Source organism: Ursus arctos, chromosome X (genome assembly GCF_023065955.2).
Source record: "Ursus arctos isolate Adak ecotype North America chromosome X, UrsArc2.0, whole genome shotgun sequence".
Lineage (NCBI taxonomy): Eukaryota > Metazoa > Chordata > Mammalia > Carnivora > Ursidae > Ursus > Ursus arctos.
Window position 1 is genome coordinate 86,793,769 of NC_079873.1, and position 27,476 is coordinate 86,821,244.

At 45.8% G+C, this 27,476-nt stretch overlaps 1 protein-coding gene across 2 annotated transcripts; it reads right to left on the bottom strand.

The window, feature by feature from the left end:
• Nucleotides 1-3,489: 3,489 nt before the first annotated feature.
• On the bottom strand, nucleotides 3,490-27,476 carry CAPN6 (calpain 6). Of its 2 annotated transcripts, none has more exons than XM_026478844.4 (13): nucleotides 27,318-27,476; nucleotides 20,957-21,136; nucleotides 12,750-12,881; nucleotides 11,302-11,510; nucleotides 10,631-10,823; nucleotides 9,640-9,833; nucleotides 9,325-9,402; nucleotides 9,032-9,218; nucleotides 7,272-7,394; nucleotides 6,893-7,095; nucleotides 6,245-6,366; nucleotides 5,762-5,898; nucleotides 3,490-5,162 (listed from the first exon to the last, which is right to left on the bottom strand). In XM_026478844.4, exons 2-13 carry the CDS (start codon nucleotides 21,119-21,121, stop codon nucleotides 4,980-4,982), a joined length of 1,926 nt encoding a protein of 641 aa, XP_026334629.2. In that variant the 5' UTR covers nucleotides 21,122-21,136; nucleotides 27,318-27,476; the 3' UTR covers nucleotides 3,490-4,979. The 2 variants fall into 2 exon arrangements, with proteins under 2 accessions (XP_026334629.2, XP_026334630.2); XM_026478845.4 differs by having other exon boundaries at nucleotides 27,305-27,458.

Below are 27,476 nucleotides of genomic sequence, written 5' to 3' on the forward strand. Positions count from 1 at the left end.
TGGCAATAAAAAGAAACGAAGTATCGATTCATGCTGCAATATGGATGAAACGTAAAAATACCGTGTTGAATGAAAGAAGCCAGACCGAAAAAGGCCACATGTTGCATGATCCCATTTATATGAAATGTCTAGAATAGACAAATCCATAGACAGAAAGTAGATTAGTGGTTTCCTAGGGTGGAAGGGAAGAGGGCCCGGAGGAAGTCAGAAGTGACTGCTAAAGGATACAGGGTTTCTTTTTGGAAGGGATAAACTTGTTCTAAAATTAATTGCAGTGATGGTTGCTCAACTCTGTAAGTACACTGGATTGCACACTTCAAATTGGTGACTTGTATGGTATGGGAATTATATTTCACTTAAAGCCCTTATAATATGAAAGTGATACATGCTCATTATAGAAACGGGAAAATCAGAAAAGTGAAAAGAAGAAAAAGAAACTTAATTCACATTTAAAAAAAAAAAAAAACTTTGTTTTCTAATTGCCCTCAGGACAATCCTGACTCCTCAGTTTCCTCAGGGTTGGTTGAGTTAAAGGTGCTTATCCCGAAATACAAGATCTTGTATGATTCATTCCATTTACTTCTCCAACACCATCTTTCATCATTCCCAAGTCGGCTCCATATGTTTCAACTGTAACAAACTGTTTTTCTCCAAACAGTCCATGCTCCCTTGCAAGTCACGTACACATATCATTCTCCTGCCTGTGATTGTTGGTCCCTCTTTTCTTCATTTGGTTAATTGTTTTCACCCATTAAGATTGGCTTAGATATCACTTCCACCATCTTTTCCTGACCCCGGGGGATTTGGTGTATCAAATCATTCACACAATGTACATTTCTAAGATGAAACATTTAAATTAAAAACATATATGTTAACTGAAAAATGAAAAAATATTAAAGAGACCGCCAAGATCTCTGGGACAATATCAGAAGGTCTAAAATTCATGTCATTAAAGGCACAGAGGGAGCAAAAAAAGAGATTGGTGCAGAAAGTAATTTTTGAACAAATAATTGCTTCAAATTTCCCAAAATTTAATCAAAGACATAAACTTACAGATTCAAGAACTCTGTGAACCCCAAACTGTATAAACTTAAAGAAAATCACATGGATGATAAAATTGCCCAGCACAAATAAAGAAAAATCTTGACAGCACCTAGAAAAAAATGACATAATACATATGGTAATAATAATTTCTCATCACAAACCATGGAGGACAGAAGACAAAGGAATATCTTTAAATTGCTGAGAGAGTGGGAGGCCTACCTGGCTCAGTCAGTAGAGCATGCGACTCTTGATCTTGGGGTCATGAGTTCAAGACCCCTTTGGGGGTAGAATTTACTTAAAAAAAATAGTAATTTGCTGAAAGAACTGCCAAACCACAGTTCTATATCCAGTGAAAGTACCCTTCAGGAACGAAGGCAAAATAAAGACATTCTCAGATGAAGGAAAAAAAAAGAATTTGCAAACAGCTCTTAAAGAAATACTAAAGGAAGTTCTTCAGGCTGAACATAAAATCATACCAGGGAGAATCCTGGAATGTCGGGAATAAAGAGACACAGAAATGGCAAATATAAAAGACTATTTTCCTCCTCTTAAGTTTTTTAAAGATACGTATGAACATTGAAAGCAAAAAAAATATATTAATAACATTGTCTGGAGGAGTTTCTAATGTATTTAGATATACCACCTACGAAACTTTAAAGGATCAGTCTTGGGGTGAAGTGGTTGTAAGATTTTACTTCTTAAAAATGTATTTACAGTGGGCACCTGGGAGGCTCAGTAGGTTAAGTGTCAAACTCTTGATTTGGGCTCGGGTCATGATCTCAGGCTCTTGGGATCAAGTCCTGCATGAGGCTTCACACTCAGCGGGGAGTCTACTTGACATTCTCTCTCCCTCTCCCTCTGCCCCTCCCCCTGCTCACGCTCTCTTTCTCCAATAAATCTTTTTAAAAATGTATTTACAGCAAAAGTCCATTGAGTTTTGAAAAATGCACACAGTCGTGGAACCAATATGATGGTCACAACACAGAATAATTCAAAAATAATGAATGTGGTCATTACTCCCCAAAGTTGACTCAAGTCACATCATATTACTTTTCTTCCTCCCCTCCCCACCTCCTCAGGCAACCAAAGGTAAGTTTCATGTTATTGGAGAGCAGTTTGCATTGTTAAGATTTTCTATGAATGGAATCAGGCGGGTTGCACCCTCTTTTTCTGGCTTCTTTCACTCAGCATAATGATTTTGAGATGCACTCGTGTTGTCGTTGTCAAATACATAGTGGTATGTATTGTGCATTGGATTCCCTTTGGGGAAACCAAGCGTACTGACAGATTACATGTGTGCGCACGTAAGTACCTACGTGCTCACGTAAGTGAGAGAGGTAAAGATTCCAACAGATACGTTTTGTATGTATGCTTGGCACCGTGCTGTGGATACACAGCCGGTATTATAAATGTAGGGAAGATATGTCCACCTGCTGACGGACAGCATATCTTCCTGGAACAGGTGGAGGTCTAGGAGTCAATAGACATGATTGCCTATAATCATGATATGATTACTGAGTGAACAATCTTCAGTAAGCTGTTTAGCCTCTCAGTGACTGAAATTCGCTGTTTTTGAGAAAACGGGGCTAATGACAGCACTTCATAAGGTTATTATGGGCCTTAAAATGAGATGAATAGTATAAAGCATTGGCCATGGAGCCTGACACTTGGCAAACAATCAAAAAGTGTCGGTTCCTTTCTTTTCTACCATTTGATTTGCCGGGGTGGGGGTGGGGGGAACGTTCTCACCTTGCAAAAAAAAGTAATAGCGTCTTTGAGCTTAATCGTAATATCATAGTGCCATCTGTCGACCATATAGAACTATTACATTACTTGCACCGTAGAGTACATTCCTGACAAAGCCCTACGGAGTCTGAACACCTGTATGTGAAATGTCCTAGCTCCAGCGTGGCTGGAGCTAGTGTTGTAGGGACAGGGATTGAGGGCTTTACGGAAGGACTGGAGACCCCTCCCCTGCCTAGGTTTCCTTCCTTGTCAAGAGGCAAGGATCAAGGAAACAGGAGAGGGGCTTCCCCCATACCCTACCCTAAGATGGGCAGATGAGATATTGAGTGTGGAAACACATGAGTGAAGTCTTCTCATCCATTTGGCTGATGGAGGAAGGAGATGGTATTTTCTTCTGTTGGGAGGTCTGTGCTTGAAAGATCTGGCCACCGTAGCTTTGGCCTGGAGTCCGATCCCATAGGGGTTTCAAAACCGTGTAACACCAGATACTGTGCAAATATACTTAAATGTGGAATAGAAGAGGTCCCCCCCCACCCGTTCTCCCAACGTCCCCATCTGCCACCCCTGCCACCCACCGCCCTGTTAGGCTCAGAGTGCAGATTCCTTATCCCCACTCCCAACTCTAGCAGCTCCAGAACGAGTCTCAAGAGACGGTCACTCTGGCCATCTCTCCCGTGCCAACAAATCAAGACTGGTCAGTTTATTGAATGTGAACTTTATTGTGGTTTGGATTATGTAAGGCAGTGTGGTGAAGGCACTGCAGAAGTTACACAGACTGCAAAACATGGTAAGAAATGAGTGAGCTAAAAAAAACAACCTACGAAATATATTTTTAAATGAATGCGTGCTGGACTAGACTAAGTACTACAACTATGTTTTTTCTTCATCATTGCGGAAGCATTGAAATATTGTCAGAGGTGGGGGTTGGGAGGGGTTAGGGAAGTCTTCATGGAGGAGGTGGCATTTACGCTGGACCTTGAAGGAGGGGTAGAATGTCGATAGATGAGATACAGAGGGAAGAACATTTCAGAATGACTGACTCTAGAGAAAATTCTGTAGAAATACTGAAAAAACAAGAGGACAAACAAACGCCCCCCAGGGAGTGAAGCTTCCCAACCAAGAGGCCCAGGGTTGGGACCCAAAATCTCAAGCCCCCAGGCGGGGTCTTCAGTACCAATGATATTAGGAGGCACAGGACAATGGGCTTGTTTGTAAACCTAGCAGCAGCAGGAGATTTCACATTGCAGTCAGGGGCCCCAGATTGGCTGTACTATATGCCTGGGTGGGTTTTCTCATCCTTTCAGGGGGTGCGTGGTACTTTTTCGTCCTTCCTCTCGCCCGCTGACTGCCTGACCGGTAGTTCGTGCGCGCCTGTGTGCGCGTGTGTGAGTGTAGGTGTGTGTGGATGGGTGGGGGACCGAGGCTGTGTCTCCCACTGCAGCTTCTTCCACATTTCCCTCTTTGTGGCACACAGCTGGCTTCCATCGAGCTGGAGCTCGGGCCCTTCCCGCTGTCCAGGCCTCACTGAGCTCCGGCTCGTCATTAAGCACCTAGGAAGCATCCTCAGCATGAAGGTAAAACTTACTGTGGGGGGTGACTTGGGTGAGGGCAGGACTACACTCTCCGGGGGTGGTGATGGTTGGTGGTGTTCGGTGGTGGTGGCGGCGGAGGTGGCATTGGTGCTGGTGGCGATAAGAGCTGGGGACTCAGAAGCAGGCTCGGGCCACGGGCTACAATGCTGCAGGCAAGTCTCAAGTGTTCAGTCGGGAGCTGGGATGTCAGGCTAGACCAGCTTGGCCTTGATCACCCCTCCTCCTTCCTCAACACGCCCTACGGGGAAGATATCACTGGGCGCCTGAAAGCAGCAAAGACACCTGTAGGGTATCCAGGCCCTTGCTGTCCTGCTCGAATCTCACCCCCGGAAGCCCCGGAGATCGTTTTGTTGGCAAACGTCTGTATGATCTCCACATAGGACTGTCACCTCCCCCTGTCCAGCTGCTGGAGGTATATAGGTTATGTAGCTACTGATGCTACCTGGATCGGGAGGTATGGGGGATTTATCAGAAGAAAGGAGAAGTTAGTTACTGTGAGTTTCTTTCTTTCAAAGGAGTATGGATTAGGTAAGACCTGGCACCTGACAGAAAAGAGAAGGATGGAAAGCTCTGTCAGGATTCCCTAGAGCTGAAGATTTAGAGCTCAGTGAGATCATCGCTGGAAATAACCTTGAAGCTGATGTGGCCCTGCTTGACTTTGGCAGTCGGGCCACCCTTCTTACGCAGGTACAGAGATTTTAGATCACGGCAGTCGCTGGGGTCAGCATCCAGAGTAACCTGCCCCAGGAACTGGTCACAGAATTTTCGGCTGTTCCACACCTGGAGAGACAAGTCAAGACAGGGAATGTGAACCACCCTCCGTGAGACTGGACTTGGCCCAGTGGCGTCTAGAACCTAGTGCTGAACTTGGAAAGGTCTGTTTTAAAAACCGGGAGACTCTCTTTCCTGAGAATGGGCTCTGGCTGATGAAGCTACCTAAAAGAGGAGAGGTGAAAAGCCAGCCAGCAGGGCTCAAGGTCAGCCTTGAGCTATGCGATGGCTTTGTAAAGGCAGCTGGGCAGAAAAACAGCCAAACGATAGTGGTCCATCCTGACCTAACAGGATAAGGGTCCTCTGACCTGGCATATGCTTCCCCTCATGGGATTTTATGGTACATGTCACAACATGTGTACCTGGGACCTGTAGGCTTCCACCCACAATGAAAGGGACAGAGGAGAGGATATTTACAATGGAAATGAATGAGGAAGTCAGGGTCTGTGCTTGATGGCAGGTGTCCTGGAGTAAAAATACACAGCCAAAGACCAGGATGACCCTTGCTCTGTATCCTGGATAGTTGAGGCACTTGGGAAAATCTAGCATCTCGAATGCAATGTGAGCCATCCTGGGGGAAGGGGGGGTGTCCCTGTTCACACCCTTACCTGCACTATAATAGGAATGTCAGTGGTCCTTCTGTAGAAAATCGCCTGGGTGTCAAAAATGGCATGAACAGTATTCTTCTGGACGGGAGAACGGACTTCCTCCTTTCCACACTTGATGACCAAATACGGATTGACGGCTGGAACAAAGTGACAGTCGCTTTTTAACAGAGTGAATACAGTTCTCTCTCTAGGGAGTCGAGAAACTCTTTCACTGGGCCATTTTAGCCTAACACCTGGGTACCAGAATGACCTCGAACCCTGGCTCCCGATTCCCTTTTCTTTTCCATTCTTTATAAAAACGAATAGTACGTAGACCTTGCCCAAGGAAGTTCACATCCCGTTCTCTGTCCACGTTGACAGCCATCCTGACTTCCCGAGACTGAAAATACCCCTGGAGAGCATCGTTCATGACCACCTTTTCTAACCCTACATGCACTAAATGGAACTGAAGTTTGCTTTCCCAGACACCTCTGCGGCTCTTACTTTCATTGGCATACTTCTTCTCCAGGCCCTCTGCGCTATGGACGGTGATCTGGGTCACCACCTTCGGGTAGCCACGAGCCAGGTTCCAGCAGGACATCTTGGGCATGTCCAGAGTCAGTTCCCTGGAACATCAAAGAGAAGACATGCCACTGATGACGAGCGCCCTCTGATGAGGAGATAGGCATGAAATGCTGAGTGAGCCAGCTCGCTCCTCCTCAGACATGGCTTCGGTTTTATGAGTCTGTTTTGCTTTCCCCTGGCATTAAGAACCAGCAGATAAAGATCAGAGTAGGCAGGGCTGGGGTGAAAAGGCAGCTCTGGTGACCCAGCACTCAGAACATAAGAGAGGAGCTGCGAGGAGTGCCAGCTGGCTAAGAGAGGAATAGAGTCAGCCAGAGAACAGAAGAGAAGATCTATGTGGGAAAGCTTCGGCTACAGGCCTATTCCCCCGAAGTGGCAGCCCGGAGCTCTGAAGCTCAGACCTCTACCGGGAAGTTTGTCATGAGTACGAAAACAACCATTTTGAGAACTATTTCTACCACCATCACATCAGTGAGGTCTGACGGCGGACAGGTTGTCCTTTTGCGTGTCTGCACAGGCGGCAAAGCAGAGGCTAGGAGTTTGCAGGGCTGGCCGCGGGAGCCGAACCTGAGCTGGACGGGCACTTCCGAGAAGATTCTCAGGAGAAACTCGCTGGTGCGGCCGTGTTGGAACATGGTCGGGACGAGCACGTAGTTGCCTTTCTTCAGGTACTTGCTCAGAAACACGGTGCGGGTGTCGATGTAGGTGGAGGTCCCAGCACGCTCTTGGATGTAGAGATGGTGGAGGCGGAACTTCCGGTTCATCTCCACCTGGAAACGAGACACCGTGAGCTGCTCCACTGCGCTCGAATTCCGGCGTTCGCCTTAGGAGATCCTGGGTCCTGTGCTTTCTTCATCCTCGGACCTATTTCATTCCCCTCACCCAGGCCGTCCTAACCGGGACTCTGTCTGCCGTTATTCTCTCTACTCCACACGCCCCTTCTTACCTTGAAGAGCTCAAAGCCGATGATGTAATTGTCAGGTCTTCCCATGCGGCGGTAAGTACGCAGGTCCTTCTGCTGCAGTGACATGATGACCTTGTGCCCATCCTCGGGCACGGTGAAGATGTACTAGGGGAAAGAGGCCACCAAGGAGCTAAGTTAGCACTTCCTTTTCAGATGAGCCAGCTCAGATTTCAGGGAAGAGAACGACACTGAGGAGCAGAGACTCTGAATATTTTCTGGGCTTTGCCACCGAGCAGACACTGAGGCCTGGGATAATTCAGGGGCTTGCTAAGTGGAGAGCATATACCGCTCCTCCCTGTGCCATTCGGCGTGGATCGAGAGACCGCTTCATGCCTGGGTCTTTGATGCCGAAGAGGCGATGCTTCTTGGTAAGCTGTTGGGTTTATTTTCAACTGTCCCTTGCTTTTCAAAGCTGCACACCAAAAAATGCCAGAATCCATAAAGGCGAAAGGCACTTTTGTTTGACTTAGCCTGATACTACGGCATCCCCCTCGGCTAGCCTCCGATAGCCAGCCCAGATGAGTGGCTTGTGCAGGGGCTGTATCCACTTCCTTGGAGAACTGATGCTTCGCTACCCGCTCTGCGGGGAAGCTGCAGATCTGTGCTTGAGACTCTGAGACATCATCTGAGGGAGTCATGGTACCATTGAGAAGGAAAACTAAAAGGCATCTGAGTGTGCCCTCTGTCTCCATCTTTCTCTCTCTCTCTCTCTTTCTCTCTCTGTGTCTCTCGCTTTTTGCTTTTTTCGCTCCCTCCCTTTAGCAAGAATCAGAAAATAAAACCAGAACCATAGGTTTGCAAGGCCCCTAACGATCAGTCTCGTGCAGACAGTTAAGACTGAAGCCAAAAGCTCATTTCTCCAGCTTGGTCGATGTGTCTGATATTTGAAACATTTCCAGGGTTGTACAGGGGGATGAGGTGGTAACGGGAGCTTTCCTTTGGTTAAGGACAATTAAGATGGAAAGAAGGGGGGGGAGTATGAGTTAAATAAATCAGCCTACTCGTCTTAGGGTCCTTCAAAATGCCTGGCCAGTGAGGCCCATGGAAAGAAAAGACATACCCACGTAATGTGGCAGTACAGTCAGAATTCTTGCCTCCCATGGGTTATCTCATCGGCACATTTGGGGGTAAAACCATCAAGATTATTATCGATTCAGGCTTTGGATGTTTGGATTTTTTGCTTCGGGGCGTGCCTGGCCTTGACCCCTAATGGATCATGTGGAAGAGCACTGTAACGGAAGATGGATGGGATGGGGTCACTGATGGGGTAGTGCTTCAGATCCCGAGCAAAATGTCCTAGTTCTGGGTGAGAAAAGGGAGGCATAATGGTGGCATTCAGAGGAATCACTGCACGAGAAAGACGACGCGTATTGTAAATGCGCACCCAAGAGAACAGGTGGGCAGTCAAGAAATGAAAAGGAATTGAGAGAGTGTCTGGGAGCAGATCCTTTCTGCCCGATGAGGGACAGTCACAAAGAGCCACACCAAGCAATATAGCACCAGGGGAGAGGCAGCCAGAGGAGTTTTAATATTGTTCCCAACATACGTGTCTGCAACAGACACAGTCTGCCATGACTTATAGCGTCTGAGCCAATCCCTAGGCACCTTGATGGATGAATATTACACAACAGCTGCAAATTGAAAAACGGATATGGAAGAAATACTGCAAGGTAAGACCCGAGTTCCTATTGCCTTGAGAAGTTAGAGGCAAAGAAAAACAGCAACAACAAATAGATTCAAACCTGGGGATTCTGCAGGAAGGTATCACGATTGTTATAGCAGCCCCCTGAGCGGTTCATCAGGGGATCATCGTCCACAGTCCAGCATCCCACCACCGATTCCAGCTCCTTGCGGCCAAAAATCGGGTTGTTCACGTTGCGGCAGACACTCAGCTCGTGAAAGTTGCGGCAAAAGTCCTCCAGGCTCATCCTGAATGGAAGGAAGGCAGGAAAGAAATGAAGGTGGTGCTGAATACCTACCTCGGTAGTTCCATGTGGGAGCCCCGATGCCCTTAGCACAGAAAACCCCTCCTCACCAGAACTCTCCATCATCAGACATAACAAGCCCCAGGTTCTTGCGGTCGGCCACAGTCAGCTGCTGCCACTCTTCAGAACTAAAGGCAAAGGAATGAAGTGTTAAGCCATTAGGTTTACCATTGACTTCCTACAGGAAGCCGGATGACAAAGGACCGGAAGCCGTGAGGATTGGGCCTGCTTTATTCTGCCTCTGGCTGGGTCACAGACCCCACGGATGTCACTAAGCACTGACAGCCCAGTAGCAATCTGGAGGGATGAGTTGGGAGAACTATAGGGCTTTGGAGACGTGGCCATCCAAGTGAAATGTCACTCACATTTCGCTCCAGGGGCCACTCCATTCCTGACGTCCCAAGGGGTTCCTCAGGCGAACCATATAGAGCTTCTCAGTACTGAAGACTTCCAGCAGTCTCTCTCCAAGACGGATCTTGCGAATATCAGTCATAGTGTAGGTATGGCCCTTCAGGAGACCCCAGTCAGTTTCGACTTCTTGCTCCTCCTGATTGGGAGACTGAGAGCAAAGAGAGATATATAAGGCCACAAGAATTGGGAGACTCAAGGCCTGGTTCCTCCTCTTCCCTGATTGGTTTACCCCAGTATGGTTGAAGCCAATTCTCCCTAAGCGGATAGAAATTTTATCTGGACACCTGACTTGACACAAAGCAAATGAAAGAAAGGAAATGAAGAATTTAATATAATAACTCACATAAACAATTCAGATCGAAACTACCCACAGTAGTACACTAATATGAACAGCTTCAAAATTTGGTGGGGTTGGTTTATTGCGTGAGCAAACAGCTATAACCTCCACCTCCAGGGGCAGAGGCAGGAGGAATAATTTAGCAGAGGCTCTTTACACAAGCTCAGAAACTGCATCGGCCCCAGTGGGATGGTTGGTACGGAAGGATATAAAGTTAAAGCTCTGGGGCGCCTGAGTGGCTCAGTCAGTGAAGTGTCTGCCTTCGGCTCATGTCATGATCCTGTGGTCCTGGGATTGAGCCCCACATCAGGCTCCCTGCTCAGCGAGAAGTCTGCTTCTCCTTCTGCCCCTCCGCCCCTCTGACTCGTGCTCGCTCTCTCACTCTCTCTCTGTCTGAAATAAATAAATAAATAAATAAATAAATAAATAAATAAATAAATTCTTTTCTTTTTTTTTAAGTCAAAGTTCTGTGGCTTCTGCTCCAGGACTCCACGGTATTGTTAGTTTTCTGAGCACCATAATGCTTTTTCCTGAATCTCTGGGGGAAAGGTGACATTCCCTACTAATTTTGTACTGTGAGCCAACAATGGTTGTTTTGGGGGACAAACCTCAATGGAGCAACAGATCAGTCCTCCTTTGGTAAATGTTTTGTACAGCTCCCCGAACAGCTTGTACTTCTCCTCAACCAGCTCTGTGTATCTTCCCTTCTGCATGTCAACAGTCTCAGCCAGTGTGCCAGTGAAGTCCACAATGATATCAGTGGTGGTCAAACCATCGAGGGCTTCATAACAACCAAGCAGCCTGGGGGCAAATATACAAGGTTATGTCAGTAAATGGGTTTTTCCAGGTCAAGGACCTCTTGTTCCCAAGAATTAGAACAGTCCCCGCCCAGCCAGCCTTCACCAGCTGGCTTGTCTCGAGGTATGAAATGAGAGATATTTTGAGATTGTAGTCAGGGATTTCTAGGCTTAGGTTATGTTAAGCAAGGACAGTCCATAAATAAGCTTCCTTCTCCAGGTGAATATTAGGGAAGGAGAAAAGTTGAGGCCATCATGCCATATGATCTGTAGGTTAGCAGCTGGAAGGGACACCTAGGAGCAGGGAGGGTTTTTAATGGAAACCAGAAGAGCTCATTTCTCTGTCATGCCGGATTTCTGATGGTCAGGCCCAGGCCCAAAGCAATGCCTTGGATCTGACTGATATCCCACCCCAGTTAAACAAATGTGGCCTTCCCTTCCTCATGAGCCCTGACCACTGACTGGTCAACCCCCCTCCTTACTTTGCATAAGCTTTCTCGAGTAGAGCATTCCAAAATTCATTCATGGAGGTGGAGAAGGAGAAAACCAGATCTCCATTGATGGTGGGCAGCAAGTCATCGATCACCACCTCAGTCCATTCTCCAAAATGCCAGAAACGGAAGCGAAATATCCCAGCATATTTATCGAGTTTTCGAGGATCCCATTCCTGTTCCTTATGGTTGGGAATTGTCTGGAAATATAAGAACAGTCAGACAACTGTTATTTGCCAGACCACATCCAAATATTGAGTTGCAGTTGACTTCCGACAAATCTATATGGCAGTAGGAAACACACCAAATAAATCTGGTTTGGGTCTAGGTTGGGAAGCCCAAGGTTGGGCATTTTTTCCCCCACAACTTTTGCTTCCCTAGGTCAGTTTTGCTGAGGATACTATTACCATGCCAGCCCTGAATACACAGTGTGACTGAGGGGCAGCCAATTAAGGATTAAATTATTTCCCACAGATAATCTACAAACTCGATCATAAGAAACCATCTATACAAACATATTCACAGCTGCACGTTTAACCACCTAATTAAGTCATTTTAAAAGACAAAATCATTGAAAATACAAGACCCCTGTACTTTCGGTTTTTAAAGGTCCATCCTAGAGATTTCATGTAGATTCTATATGGATTTGATTCACACCTTGAACAAAATTATGTTGGGGAAATTCTCCTTTATATATGCAATTACACATTAGTCTTCAAAAATTCTTTTGCCTGAAGAAAAATCAAGTCAAATCAAGCCAGCACTTCACTGCCTTCGACTCAACCTAAATGCCGAAGGAATTTTTGTACTCTAGAATTTATTAGAGCCATTTCAAGGAACTGTTTCTATTTTTCTTGTCTTTTCTGTTATTCATATCTGTGATTTCCCGGCTCCTGCTGGCTCTATACTCCAACCAGAGCAGACAACACAAGTTTGCAGAGCTATGACGTCAAAGGGCTGCAAGTGACGAAAGATCAACTAACGAACGTGTGGCCAAGCCAACAGAGTAAATTGTCAATGGTACGAATCTAGGTGAATATGTAGGTGTTCCCTGTAAAATTCTTTAAACTTTCTTTTTTCTTTTTTTTTTTTAAGATTTTATTTATTTTATTTATGTGACAGAGAGACAGCCAGAGAGAGAGGGAACACAGCAGGCGAGTGAGAGAGGAAGAAGCAGGCTCCCAGCAGAGGAGCCCAGTGTGGGACTCGATCCCGGAACGCCAGGATCACGCCCTGAGCCGAAGGCAGACGCCTTAACGACTGCGCTACCCAGGCGCCCCTCAACTTTCTGTATTGGTAAAAATCCTCACAATTTGCAAAAGATTCTCATAATTCAGGAATTGAACAATCTAAAAAGTTTACGACCCGATTTTCCCCCAAATTACTAAGGAAGACAAGAAGGTGGAAACTGACTGAGGTCTCACAAAAGAGGGGGATACCTTTGTCCAGTGAGACTCGTGAACGGCCAAACAGGAAAACGCAGACACCATCGGCTTGTGCCCCAGTCTCCCTTGGATCAGCTGGTGGTTGCTGATGTTGCCCACGATCAGACGGGGATCGTCACAGATGTCCTGCGGATACAATAATTGGTTCTAAGGGTGTGGGAAGCGTTTCCTAAGAGTCAGCGTGAGCTGGGGTCGGCAGGACAGAGAGCGCCTAGGACTTCCATAAGTGGGATAAAGGGAAGGTCCAGGGAGGGGTGGGGTTGTGGGGAAAAATACAAAGCAGTCAATCATCCAGCCGCGGAGACAGGGTTATGAGGGGAAGTGGCAGGAGAAATGGGAGGAGGGGATGCGATGAGACAGGTTGAGATGGGCTGGTGGGGGCGCTCAGAACTAGCATTGCAGTTGGGCAGAGTTTTCCCAGCAGCAGCGAGCTTTTGAAGAGGACTAGAGATTAGCACGTTGCATTCCGGTCCTATTGATCACGATGAGATTTTCTGAAGCACCTGGGCCTGGAAGGGTAATTGCATTTCAAAAGACAAGGCCCGGTGGTGGTGAATGCTTCTTCCTCCCTGGGAAAATGAGTTAGGAGACCTTATACAGAAAGCCCTTCCCCCAACATAAAGCAAAGGCAACGGCAGTCTCCATGGCAACTAGATTTCTCCACATCTTTGGGTGAATATAGATGGCAGCAGCACTAATAGCAGGTGGTAATTGACCATTCACGGGAGCACTTCAACACACTCTTTTCCCACAGAGGTTGTTCTGAGGGAAGCCGGACCGGGGAGGGGGGGGGTTAGTATTTGTTTGGGGCATATGTGTCTTTTTCCCCCAACATGTCAACAGTTGTGCCATTCCCACAGCGAGTAGGAAAATGAGACCCAAATAATACATTGACGGCACAATGTCTGAGGGCACACTGAAGCTATTTTCAATGTCTATTTTCGGTGTCTAGAGGAAGGATCCCCAAAGTCTCACTGGTGGTAGACAGAATAGATTGAATAGCCGTGGTGACAACTCAAGTTGAAGCCTTAGGGATGACTAGTGTGGGGCCGTTGGACAAGGGAGAGGTATGGAGGCATAAGGGGTAGAGAGGCAGGCATAGACAAAGGCATTGCTACATACATAATATCACATAATGGAAGACATGACTGTGTGACTCAGAGAATAAGCACTTGCAGAGTTCAAAGGCAGGAAATACCAATGAAGTCTTGAGTAGCTGGAGAAAGCTTCGTGCAGGAGGCCGTTGGCCGGTACCTTGACATTCTGCTTACCCAGCAGAAATAAATCCTAGTCTCAAATGGAAAGAAAATCTAGACATATATCCTTTTTAAATTTATTAAATAGAGACAGCTATATTTTTCTGGTTCTCAAACCTCTTTTTTTTTAATGGACATAATTCTCCTTGATGAAGGGTCTGGTCTACAGAATGAAACATTCCATATATTTTTTAAAAGCCAAAATCACTCTGGAAAGAAATAAACATTCTAGGCAGGGACAAATCCAAACTAAAGATTAATTGGGCATCCCTCTGCCAAAAGGAGAGGGTTGGGTGGGTCTTCAGTTTGGGATTTTCTGGGTGTTTTGGTTTTTTTTAGATGCATACCTAGTGTCTCAACATTACTTTTTTGTCTTAGAAGAAGACTTCTATCTTAATATTTTTTATGGGTTGGGACTTGCCTGTTTTTTCACTTATTGAGCTTAGAGCAGGTGTGTTGGGTGAATTAGGCCCTGATATTCTTTCTCTCCTAATTCTTTCTTTGCCCTAAGATGAAACTAAACAGCTTTTTCTTGTGGGCCAGGTGTTACCATTTTATTTGGAGCAAGACATAGGATTATGCAATGATTTATTGGGTTTAGATGATGCAAATAATAGTTGCCTAGTAAGGAAAATCAATAAAGTGAACATTGATGTATGGAAAAATGTGCTTTTAGATTATTAAGGCAACTTATTTGCTGGTTTTATGTAAGTTGTTGGTGGTTGGGGTTACATTACAATGTCTTGGATTGCCACGAGGCTCTCACTTCACAGCAGGGATCCAGGCTCAGCCAACACTTTTGGCGTGCCAGCTTTTATTCAAGACATAAAGGGTCACATAAATGAGCAAATACCTGTAAACAGAACTCAAATTGAAAAACTGGGCAATTATTCTCCCATAGATCCAAGCTGAATGTGGTCATTCTGTGTGTGTGTGTGTGTGTGTGTGTGTGTAATCATGAAAGAATATAAATTTGGGCCAGAAAAATCCCTTATTTTCTATTCCCTCTTGTAAACTGGCCCATGTCCCAGTTTTCCTTCACCACTCTTCATGCATGATGGATGGCCATTTAACAATGGGTTTTAAAACATGATAAATTAACAGGCCATAGATTGTCAAAGCTGAAAAAAATCTTAGGGACTATTTACTCAACCTGTTTATTTTACAAAGGAGAAAACAGGCTCAGGAAAGGGCAGCAACTTGCCCCTCCAGGCATGCAGCTAGTTAGTAGGAGACCTAGGACTGAAGTTTTAGATTCTTCAAAAGCATGTATAGTTAGGGAAGGATCTTCATGCCTTTCTGCTTAACACTTGCCTAAAAGCTCTTTATCGTTCTGGAAGACTTGCTTAAGTTATATCTCAGCTTTCAGTTCCAGGCTAAATATCACCAATAGGCTTTAAACTCCTCAGTTTAATCCACTCAATGGGAATCAATCTCTTGCTTATGTCAGCACCGTGATGCGAAACATGGGAGAAAATCTTTATTACGCCATATCCTCTACCTCTTTAAAGAAGTCAGAGACTAAAAACGAGCTCAGGGGGGAGAAAGGGTAAAGGGTAATAAGCCAGTGCAAATCTAAAGGCCAAATGGACTTTTTTTGGTGACACATTGGAAAATAATGAGATGGTTATTTATTGACTTTTTCCCTAGTTTTGGACAATGGGGTGTCTACATGTTGGGAGTAAGGAAGTAAGGCAGGAGAAATTTTTTTGTAGCTCAGAGCCGAGATGGAGACTGCAGATGGGATATTTCAGCCTGAGCTCTGCTGGACTGGTAAGGAATGGAGTTGGGGAGAGGTCACAGCTCACATGTTCACATATTTGGGTGGCTTGAGAGGGAGGGGAGATGCTGGGCCTCTAATGGCTCCCAGCTGTGTTGGCACAGTTGCTGTGATCCTTGAACTGGGCTGTTTGTCAAGGCAAAATAATTTCTTAGGGGGAAACACACACAACTAGGAAGTTGGACACCAAGAGTAAAGCCAGGAACGGTCCCCACATACCCCCATCCCTGAGCCAAAGCCTTCTACATGCAAAACAGATTCTCTAGGAAATATGTCCTCTTAGCTGAGCACTGAGAGTCCTTCCCATTGTCCTCACCTCATCTCCCTTCGCAGAGACTTCTGGAAGATTGAGGGAGAGGGAGACATATGATTACCAGGCTTGGAGCCCTGTACATGTCATTATACGTGGCTTTTGCAACTTTTTTACACAGATGAAATGGGCGGACAATAAACACTGAGGTCTCAGGTCAACCTCAAGAACCACAGTAAAATGAAAGGAGGCCGAGAAAACCAGCAGCCAGAAGAGTGGAGGTCTTTCTAAGAGTGCTCCATGCAGTCCTGCAGTACTGATGGGATGGGGGCCTGGCCACCTGCAAGTGAGGCCAGCCCTGTAATAGATACTTATGACCAAGTCCAGCACCCTAACTAGTCCCAGAAGGCCTCAGGGCTGCTGTTTGGGACCTGAGGGCTGTGCGAGCTGGTCCAAGTAGCCATTATCTTATCCTTAGAAAATTGAACCATCTCCAGGCTTGGTCTTCGTAGGTGGAGCTGGGCTCAGGGACCAATGTTGGACCAGCCCTTCAAGGAGTTCACTTTACCTGCAGGGGAATTTTCCTTTTGTGGGAGGAGTTTGTCATCAGTAAAAGAGCCACGTCCTTCCTTACCCCTCCAAGGAAAACTCAATATGAAGCCTGAGAATTCAGGTCTTAAGCTTCACTTCCACTTCCAACCTAGGCAACCAAGTCACGACATCGTTATCTTCTTATGTGAACCTTCAGACTTTGGCTAGAAGCCTCCAGATATAAATCTCAACTGGCTTTAACTGGAAAGAATTGACATGTCCCTGCAAAGGAATACTGTTCAGCCATCGGAGGGACAAACTGACGACATGCTGCCACATGAATGAGCCTTGAAAATGTTATGCTATGCAAAAGAAACCAGTTACTGTTACTTTCCTGTTCCAATTAAATTTCTAGAGCTGGGCGAATCTAGATAGAAACCCAAGTAGATTAGTGAGTGCCTGTGATGGGGAGGGGTGTTACTCGCTGCAAATGGGCACAAAGGGTCTTACGGGGACGATGTGACTGTTCTACCGTGATGAAGTTTTCGCAACTTTGTGAATTTACTAAAACTCATTGCCTCGTACTCATCCAACAGGTGAATTTTACGGTCTATAAATTGTACTGTGAGAAAGCTGGTAAAAGGCACCATTGAAAATAAACAGGACAGATGGAGATAAACAGGATGGGCTCATCCAAGTCTCTTCGACTGTGTCACTGGTGGAAAACATGAGGACTAGTCAGGTTGGGGGACATGATCTCTGGGAACGATAGGAACTTTATGACCAGTCTAGGCCAAAACTACTGCACAGAGGTACCCCATTCAGCAGGGAGCTGGAAACTTCTAATAGCATAGAGAAAAGTGCTTCCCCTTTACTCTTTCCTCCCAGGCAATCTGTCACCGAGGCCCTTGCATTCTGTTTCTGATGTCTCCCCTCATCGAACTTTCCTTTCCATTCCTACCACCTTTGGCTTTCATCCAGACCCTCATTACCCTCCACCCCGCCCCCAGGGTAGTGAAACGGCCCCTGGGGAGGGTCTTCCTCGTGGAAGGATCTGGGTGAGGGTAATGGTAAGTAGAGACCGAGGTCAGAACTCGACCAGAGCTGATGGAAGATCTCGTGCAGGTGCCCTGACCCCCCCTCCCCCCCACAGCTGGCTGCTCAAATCCCCGAGAGGGTTTGCTCCGCTTTAGTAAGGGATTAGATGTGTCTGACTCTAAGACACTGCTGTAGCTGGGTATGAGTCAGTCAGGAAAAAAGCCAGAGGTGGGTAGGAGGGGAGAGTGGCTGGAGAAGAGATTTTTTTAATGGGAGTTTGGCAGCCAGATTTCAGCCCTAAAAGCCGTACCTGAAGTCTTACGATCACCCTGTAAGTCCATATAAATCGGCATAGCTTAGAACTTACTAAGACTATATAGGATGAAGCCCCAGGAGGACAGGAAAGTTCAGGAACACATGTCTCAAGCCATATACCAGTGTACCCAGGCAGTGAGGCCTACAGCTGGGGCCAGCGGACCACTGGAGGAGTTAAGGAGAAGGGTTTTTCTGTGGAGGGTATGGGCAGGTGAGCTGGCCCCAATCACTGCAAAACATTCCCATAATCCCCGTCTGTCTAAAGTGGCTCCTTAGGACACAGCAAGGGAGTGGCAGTTGGGAAGAAGGGAACACTCAATCCTGCCCTAGGATTACTGGGGCCTTAACTGAAGTCGTTTGGTTCAGCTAGCCGTGGGGTTTACAGGCAAGAAGGCTTACAAAGGCGGAAGCTGTCGAACATGGGAAGGCTAGAAACAGAGAATATCTGCCATTGTAGAGACTTCAGAAAGCAGCCCTGGTTGAGGACGAGGCTGTGTGGCAACGCCAAGGGACAAGATGCCTGCAAGCTTCCCTGCAAAGCGGGATTACAACCTTGCCAATGAAGCGAGTGAGGCCAACGACCCATCTGGTCTCCCTGAGCCAATTCGGAGAGGCCCAGGGCTGTCTCTCGGCTTTCCTGATGGGAGGCCAGAGAACTTTGACGTGGTTCTTGACCACAGGCTTGGCCTCCACTCTGGCTGGAAAGGAATCCAGAGCTTTTTGAGGAGACTCAGATGGTGGTCCAGAACCTTGTTTTTCCCTCGTTCCCACAAGAGGCCCCTTCCCCGACCACTCCAATCTATGCCGATCTCCCCCTCCTTCAAAACCCCACAGGATTTGCTGTCTGTGGGCCTGAAGAGAGCATTTCTTCTATCAGGTGTTCATTTATTATTTAACTCTTTGATAGCTCAACATTCCATCTCTCCAGCCTGAATGGGAGCACCTCACCCCGGGCTGTGTCTGTAAAGTACACAGAGACCACACAGGGTAGGTGCTCAATAAATGTTTCTCAAGACTCTCCCTTTGGGCTTAAGACTAAGCTCACAGTGTGTTTTCAAAAGGGAGAAGATGGATGATTTAATGGGTGTATAGCCTCGACCCAGGGAGGAGGAATATGAGAACCGACTGGTGGGAAACTACCAATTTTAGCAAAAGAAGAGACCCAAATAGCTGTCTCCCTGACACAGCAGCATGGCAGCGTGAAAACCAACATGGGTTTTGGAGTCAAACCTGGATTCAAATCCCAGGGTGTCAGCCGTCAGGCCCCGGGCAAATTCTTACCTTCTCTCTGAGACCCAGTTTCATCATCAATAAAACAAATGTAGTAATATTTACCTTTGGTTTTCAAACCAGAAAAAAAGAACCACATCGGAGAAATGTATACGGCACCCACCTTGCCAAGCCATGGCAAACGAAGATGAAATGAAAAAAATGTACAGAAAACTCCAAACACAGTCTCTAGGCCCATGGTAGGCATGACATAAATGCTGATTCCTTTTCCTACCCACCCCAATTCACCCTCTCTTTCTGATAGCCCCTCACCCTGGAAGGGGTATTGCTTGCTTCAGAGACAAGAAGGACTCTTGCCATGGTTATTAAGTTTTTTCCTTCCCTGCTAATCCATCTAGGATTCAGTCCACGGAATTTGGAAGAAGAAGGCAAAGGACAAAGGACTGAGCCAAGAGAGAGGAGGGAGCATGTGTCTCAAGACCCAGCCAGTACAGGAAACATTGTCAGTTTGGTTCACATCTGGGAAATGGCTTCATGTTGGCTTACGACTTTGCCGCCCATTGGGTCTCCTCCTATCTCCTCCAGGACCTCTCCCTCATCAATCATTCCTTCTCTCTCCTGTGTCTTCAACCTCTTCTTCTTTACTGTTTACTCTTTGGCCTAGGAATACTTGCAAGTCTGTCCTATTTTAAAAAGATATCCCTCCCCCACAGAAAACCTTCCTCATTGTCCCGCCTCCTTTTCAACTATTTCTGCCCTATCGATGTCCTTTCTTTCAGATCCAGGCATCAGGAAAGAGTGGTGCCCCTCATCATCATCATCCATTCATAAGAGTGGCACTGAGACAACACATCTTTATTTTCTCCGTGCATTTCTGCAAAAACAAAACAAAACAAAACTTACCCCTCTGCATACCAAATTAGTGGCTAGTGAATTCTGTTCACGTGTCCCAGATTTTTATTGCAGGTCAGTGATCTGCAGGGATGTCAACAACTGGAGGCGCAGAAAGTCAGGAATGACATCTTCCTTCCTACGGAGAGGACTTCTCCAAGTCTCACACTCTCAATGGCTATCATACTTTGCAGGCAAACACTGAGACCTTTCCTTCCAGTCACATAGGAAACCCAAGAGCCTTGGAGGGACCTATGTAATTTGGCACCACCTGGTGGCAACCTACAGCAACTGCAGGGGCTCTCGTGAGAAGTCCATTTAGGAGTGAGTGTAAGCTGTGGAAATTGCAACTAAAAAGTTGCAGCTATGAAGCTTGCTGGCTGACGAAAGCCCACCTTGAGTTGCTGAAGGAGGTGGTTGCATTGCAGGGCTGGTGAAGAGGCCCTGAGACTTACTTTAGAGACACAATATAGAGTTGTTCCACAGAGAACCATAGTAACCTTCGATAGATAGTGAGAAAGCTACGCTCCTACTTAGATTCCACTTGGCTAATGGTGAGGGGATCCAGGTGATGGTATCCCAAGAGTAACAAAGAAGTTTCCACCCTCCCCCTCCCCCCATGCAAACTTCATCTTGTCCTTGTAGCGATCATTTCATTGATGCTCATCCCATTGGGAGTTTTGTTGTTTTTCTTTTAAAATTGCTATGTGACCAAATATGACTGAAATTCAAGATTCCTCAAGCTAGAGTCAGAAGCACAGATGCATAACATGTGCCGTACTAAAGCTTTGCACGTAGTAGGCTGTGTGAGAGAAACAGTGCACCGGGCAGAGTGATGATGAAAGAGATTGAGAAGAAGACAGAAGGTAAAAAGCAAACCAACCAACCAACCAACAAAAGACAAAGTTACCTGGGGACGCTTCCACACCACCTTCCCGGGAAGCAGCCGGTTGTAGAAAAGCGAATCATTCTCAGGCAGAAAGGTCGGGTCACAGAACAGTCTGCTGTCTTTGATGCATTCCTGCTTCAGGTCCTGGTACTTCTGGTTTTTGAAGAGCTTCAGAGGAGGACCCATACTGCTGAACTATGTCTAGAATGAGAAAAATTGTGGTCACTGGAAGAAGTTCTGAAGTCTCTTATAGATTACCTGAAATTGGACAAACAGTAGTCATCCCAGTGACTTGTTCCTGGAGCTAGGCACACGGAGCTTGGCTTTAAAAGAAAAGTGAAGATTCTCAGGGAAAATAGGGTCCAGGCTCTGCAACCAATTAGCTCAGCATGGGGCTTTGCTTAGGGTGCCTAAAACATTTGGGAGCCTCAGTTTCTTCGTCTGCCAAATGGGACAATATGGGCCTGAACAATATTATTGAAAAAAATAGATAATGTTAAGATCGCTCGTTATAAATATGAGTCATTATCATGTAAAGGGCAGTCTTTCATTTTACATTGGCAGAGAGAAGTTTCAAGCAAAGGACAATCCTAAATTCAAAGATAAAAGAAAAAAGTCGTTTTACTATACTCAGAATAAGTTGGTGCCCTGAAGGGCCACATATTTTGTGCTTGAGGGGAGAAGCAGCCCTTTTCACTTCTAAGGAGCCCCTTTACACAATTCCTTCCCTTTTATCATTTAAAGAGCTTTGCATTTTTTATTACTGGCCAGGAAGGCTAATGCAAGCAACAGAGCTCAGCAGATGGCCTCCAAAGACAAGGAAAGATAGAGAGATTGTATGTGTCTTTCTTCTTCAAAGTCTAACATGCAATCATTTGCCCGCTTTAAAAGGCAGACTCTGAAATTCAATTACACTAATTTGATGGACGATAGATTCTTATCCCATGGCAATACATTGTTGCTTTCTTTTCTTTAAGAAAAAAATCTCGGTGGCTAAATAAAGAATTAATATAGTGGCTCTTTAAGCAATCGTCTATCTGAGTGCCCCTCACTCGAATGTCCCTAACAACTGGTTTTTATGGGGATAATTTGAAAAGTAACTTTGATTTTAAATAGCTTTGGGGTGATAATAGGGTTCTCAATGCCTTTGCTTGATTCACAAAGATAGATTTGTAATGATTTTAATGATTCTTGATGCTCAATGGTTAGTAAGAGGAGGGTTGTGAAATTTACATGGTGCCAATTATTTTAAAAATATATTTTACAGATAACTATACTTCATGTCTATACTTCATGATTACACGAGGGTCGGAACAAGAAAATCTGACTAAGATCAGAGTATCTGCTGAAAAGCGGGCAAAGTTTGAAAAAATACTAATTAGCAATTTAAAGAGTGTCTGTGTAGGTAACACAGCTCAAAATCTAGTTAATGAAGAGGGAGCTGCTATTTTATAAAAAGTGAAATAATGATCAGACCTCTCTACTGTCTTATTTCATGTCCTTTCAGTATTACATTGAGATGCCTTAGTGGTAAAGAAGTCTTCCTATTTAAAAACCATAAAAAATTGAATTCGACGTTATTTGTAAACTACAATATATAAAAACAAACTTACCCTTTCTCTGAATCCAAGGAATAAGAAGCTGAAAAGAACCATAGTTGGGTTTGTTTGTTTGTTTGTTTTTTTCAATATATAGCCTTATTTATTGACCACTGTTTTTCAAATTGAAGGTTATGGGACACTGCAAAATACCAAAATGCCTTTAAGTCATCAGATTTAATTCTGTTCACATAGTTTAAGTATTAAAGTGTATCTCATTGTATTTGGAGGCATGAGTGGTATCAGTAATCTGAATGTATGCCCAGTCCCCTTTCTGGAGCCTCTTACAAACTGACCCTGATTTTCACGTGTGCTCTGACTTATAACAAACACTACTGTGCCTCTGGCTTTCCCTGGCTGGTTTGGTGGACTGCCAGAGGCTGGGGTTTGTAAATGGGGGATAGTCTGGGGCAATTAGGGTATTTAGTTTGCCAGAACCTCCTAGTCCTTGAACATTTTGGATAAATGGGTATTTCCTGTTCTTGGGAAAGCCCTCTGCCCCCATGCCTCTCTTGCTACTCAGTCAGATGGCGAGTCCCTGCTATATAAAGAGGGCCTGTCTACAGACAGAAGCCGCATCAGTTGAAACGAAAATCAGGTTTGATTTGAAAAACCAGTATGATCCCAGTAGACCCTTTCAGAGGCAGCATATCCAGCTGATGTGTAGAGGGCAAGCCTTCCAGATGAGGGCACTTGCATTTCGGGGGTTCACAGTAAATATGGAACAGCAGGCTATCAGCCTGAAATCGGACGGGCTTTCATTTGAATAAAGTTGTAGTCTCAAGTCCCATTGGACTTGCAGAGTAGAATTGTGCCCCATTTCTGGCTGGGTTTCTTTGTGCCTCGATTTTCTCATCAGGGGAGTGGGGTTATCTATCCTGCCCTCCTTACGCTGTGGCAGTACCTAATGAGATGGTCAGTGTAAACGTACTTTGAATAAGTGGAAAGGGCTCGGTGAAGGCAAGATGCACGTTGTCAGTGCTCTTTTTGCCTGGCACGGAGCTGGGCACACAACCGCTGTCCAGGAAATACTCGTTGAACGGACGAATGTCTTACGCAGACAATTAATGTTTGTATATATCGTTTGAAATGCGCATTTCAGTCCATGTTCTCTATGTGGCAGCCATGTTTAGGAGGCGTTATCTGTGCCCTTTTTTTTTGTATCTGCAGAAATGGCAACTTGCAGAAGGGGCAGCTAGAAATGCAAAACTGACTCCGACCCGAGTCTGTGTAATGTCAGATTCAGTGTGCAATGCTCCCTCACACCACACTGGTTTTTTTTGGGGGGGGGGTGTTTTTTAAGCTCAAAGGAGGAAAATCCTCCAAAGCAAACATGATACGTAACTTGGAGACATAGAATTTATTGCCACAGTGGGTATTGAAAAGGCTCTTTATGTCCACGGCCTGATGATCATGGGAGAATCAGAACCCTTCACCTCGGAGGGTTCATTAGGTAAGTCTGAAAAGGAAAAAAAAAAAAAGAAAAACTTCTGGAAACCCAGAAATTTGTAAGTCGGGTTTGTCGCAAACAATTTGCTAGAGCCCAGGAGAGTGGGGACGGAATGCTCCTTCTTGGCTGTCTTACTGCACCCAACTGTGAAGACAAGAGGGCCTTTAGGTTAAAGACCACATATTGAGAAGTCAGTAAACAGAATCAAAGCTAAGGCTTCAGGTCTCAAAGAGAGCCTCTGGCTATCAAAGGGAATGGGCACATCTAAGATAAGGGAGCCCGAGTCCAGAGGGTCGCACGTGTCATGGGTGGTTGGGTGAAGCAGAGTGCAGGGTTTTGCATTGAGATGACGGTCTCAAGCAGTACAATTTCAATGAGGACCCACTGCCTAGAGACAGAGCACGAAGAAGGCTGTGTGAACTCAGGCAAGTGGGAGGGGTGGGTCCAGAGGGTGGAAAGTTGGAAATTACCAGGGGAAGTTGAGGGAGCCTGCCACGTAGAATAATACAAGGGCTGCAGTTGGGGGATGGATTTTTTGCTACTCACTGGACTGGCAATCGCAGGGGGAGCTGGGCAAACTCTTAAGAAGAAAATCACTTGTTCCTCACCTGTGGGTCAGCCTTAACATAGAAACCCGATTTTGCTATAAAGCAGGAAATTTGCCTCAGTTTCTTAAAGAGAATTGTTCTCTGATAGAGGAAATCCAGTCTGTGGGTTACAAACTGCTTTTGCCCCGGGTGAGTGGGAGAGGAAGGGCGGGCGTTTAAGAGGGAGAGAGGGAGAGAGCATGACTCCCAAGGTGGTGTCCTTAGCTGGTTGCCCCCCTCCCCCCACCGCCCCCAGTTTCCCCCATATGCTATACTTGAAGCAAAATAGGAGGTAGAAGCAATTAGGTGTTTTCAGAGCAAACTGAATGCAGAAGACCTAACTCTGCACCGGCATGAAGTAGACGCCACTTCAGCCTCACACCTGGGAGTGGTGCAGAGAGGGAGAGGCAATAAAAACTCGGCATCCACGCTACACAGAGTGCTGGCTTCGGCAGTATATACACCCAAGATGGGGACGATACAGAGATTAGCGTGGCCCCTGCGCAAGGATGACAGGCATGTTCCCCAGAGAACAGTGCTTCCCGTGTCTACACGGGCAGAGTCATAGCCCACATCTATGCACACGCATCTACCAGGGAACATATGGCAGGGAACATCTACCAGGGAACAATTCCAATTGTTGGCCAGATATCCTGGCATTGGAACGAAACCATAAAAGTCCTCGGATCCAGTCTTATCTGGGGCACATCTACTCCATCCAGAAAGAAGACTGTTCAAAGAAATTCGAAGAAAAAAAGAGTGCACAATTCCTTTTCGTTCCATTGTTGAAGAACTTTATCAAAGAATACAAAACAATTCAGAATCATAAAAAGAGCACAAGTGGTCAGCAGATCCAGGATCAAGTCCCAAATACCACCATTTAGTGAAGATAACAGCTCTGTCCCTCAGTTTCCCCATCAGCATAATGGAAATACGATGGCTGTCCCGTACACCTCAGAGTGTCATGCTGTGGGGTGGGGAGGGGGCGAATCTAATAAAATTAAGCATGCGAACATACTTTTAACTGGTAAAGATAAGACCAATGTCCAGCAGCAGTATTAGAAAACATTCATGTTCAGCCAATTAAATCTCATCTCTGTCCTTAGCGGAAAAGGAGATGTTATCACCTGCCTTAACTAAGACACTCCTGGACATTTAAAAGACCAATATAAAATGGCCCCTCTGCCATTCGATACCCCCTCTCTCTTCCACCTCTCCTTTTTGGCTGGCTTACCCCACTACCCGTTTTTTCCCCTCTTGGATGAATAAGCCCATCCTATAACTCTCATTTTACAGCCTTGTGAGAATCCGCTTCCAATTTTTACAGAATGTTAGGCTGGAAGGACTTTAGAAATCACGACGCCTAGCTCCTTGCTTTCACAGGAAGGTGAAAGCATGGGCCCAAGGTTACATACACAGTTAGGAAAACGCAGACCTCCCGCTTTTGAGAATTCTCATCATCTTCTTCTCACAAGAATGCACGCAGGAGTTTCGTGTTTGAATTGCAAGCTGTCAGAAGGTGAGATGATTTCAAATCAAAGCTAATCAAAGAAACACTGTTTGGGGGGGTCAGAAAGGGACTTTTTTTTTCCTGCTTTTAATTTAGGAACCGAAGACACCCAAGGACATGGAAAGACTTTTTTTTGTTTTTAACCTATTCCTGACAACACAAGTGTTTAGACTTTTCCCTGGCCTGCTAGGAACTCTGTAAGGATAAATACAGAATCTTTTTTAAAATTCCTCCACACTATACAATTTCCTTAATTTCACAACCGAGATTAACAAATGAGACATTAGCCATATTTCAGTAAAACATGAATACAAACCACGATGCTTTATCTTGAAGCCAGATGTGATCGTCCGGATGTTAATATTTGTTTCATTTTCCTGGATGATTTTCCCCAAACTGCAGGCTCCAAAACCTCAGAACCAATTTTCATTTGCAATACTTGGATCATTTTGCTGCCCTCCCCCCTCCACCCACTCTGGTCAAGTAGCCCAGTTAAGCCCCTGGACTGTGAGTGGCAGCGTAGTGGGGAGGAAGGGGATAGAGCCCTGGCTGCAAATCAAAGTTCAAGCTAGAGCAAAAATCAAAGAATAAGATCTACCTGTCACCAGGGCAGGAGGACCCCCGGCCGCACGGACGGGACAGCCTCCACTGCCACTCTCTCTTGTGCAAGAGCACGCAGCCCATGCACCCCACTTCCAAGGGCTTTTAAAGACCTCTTGTACACACTGTAGATCCACGATGATGCCTGCATTTCAATAATTTGCCCACAGCTGTGGGTCAGCAGAAGCCAGAAGGAAGCCCTGTCAGCCTTGGGAGGGTTTCTCCCTCCACACCTCCCTCCCACGTTCGTTCTTCCTTATCAGGTACTTTGGGTCGCGGAAGACAAGACAAGACAAGACAAGAAAAAAGAAAAGAAAAGGAAAGGAAAGGAAAGGAAAGGAAAGGAAAGGAAAGAAAAGAAAAGAAAAGAAAAGAAAAGAAAAGAAAAACAACCCTACACACAACAGACCAGATATCACCAGAAAAATCTCCTCAACAGACAACCACAATCCCCCGATCAAAAAGTGTCCCATTCGTTTTGAAGTTTCCCAACTATTCCACATGCCTATCGGATTCCGACAAATCCTCAAAAGTATAGCTGCAGACTTTGATTAACTATAAAGTTCAAGTTGCTTCACCTCCTCTAGCCTCCGAGTTATCCAGCGAACAAAAGTGTGCACATACCCTCTCAGCTCACCTGAGCTATCCCAGGAGCCTTGCTGCCGCCGCCGCCGCCACCACTCTTGGCCAGGTAACCCCTACAAAGTCTGTTCAGTCAGTGCAGCTGAACAAAGATTCTGGCTTTCTTAACCTGAAAACTATTTGGGCTGTACCAAGCTCTGCTCACAGGGGGAGG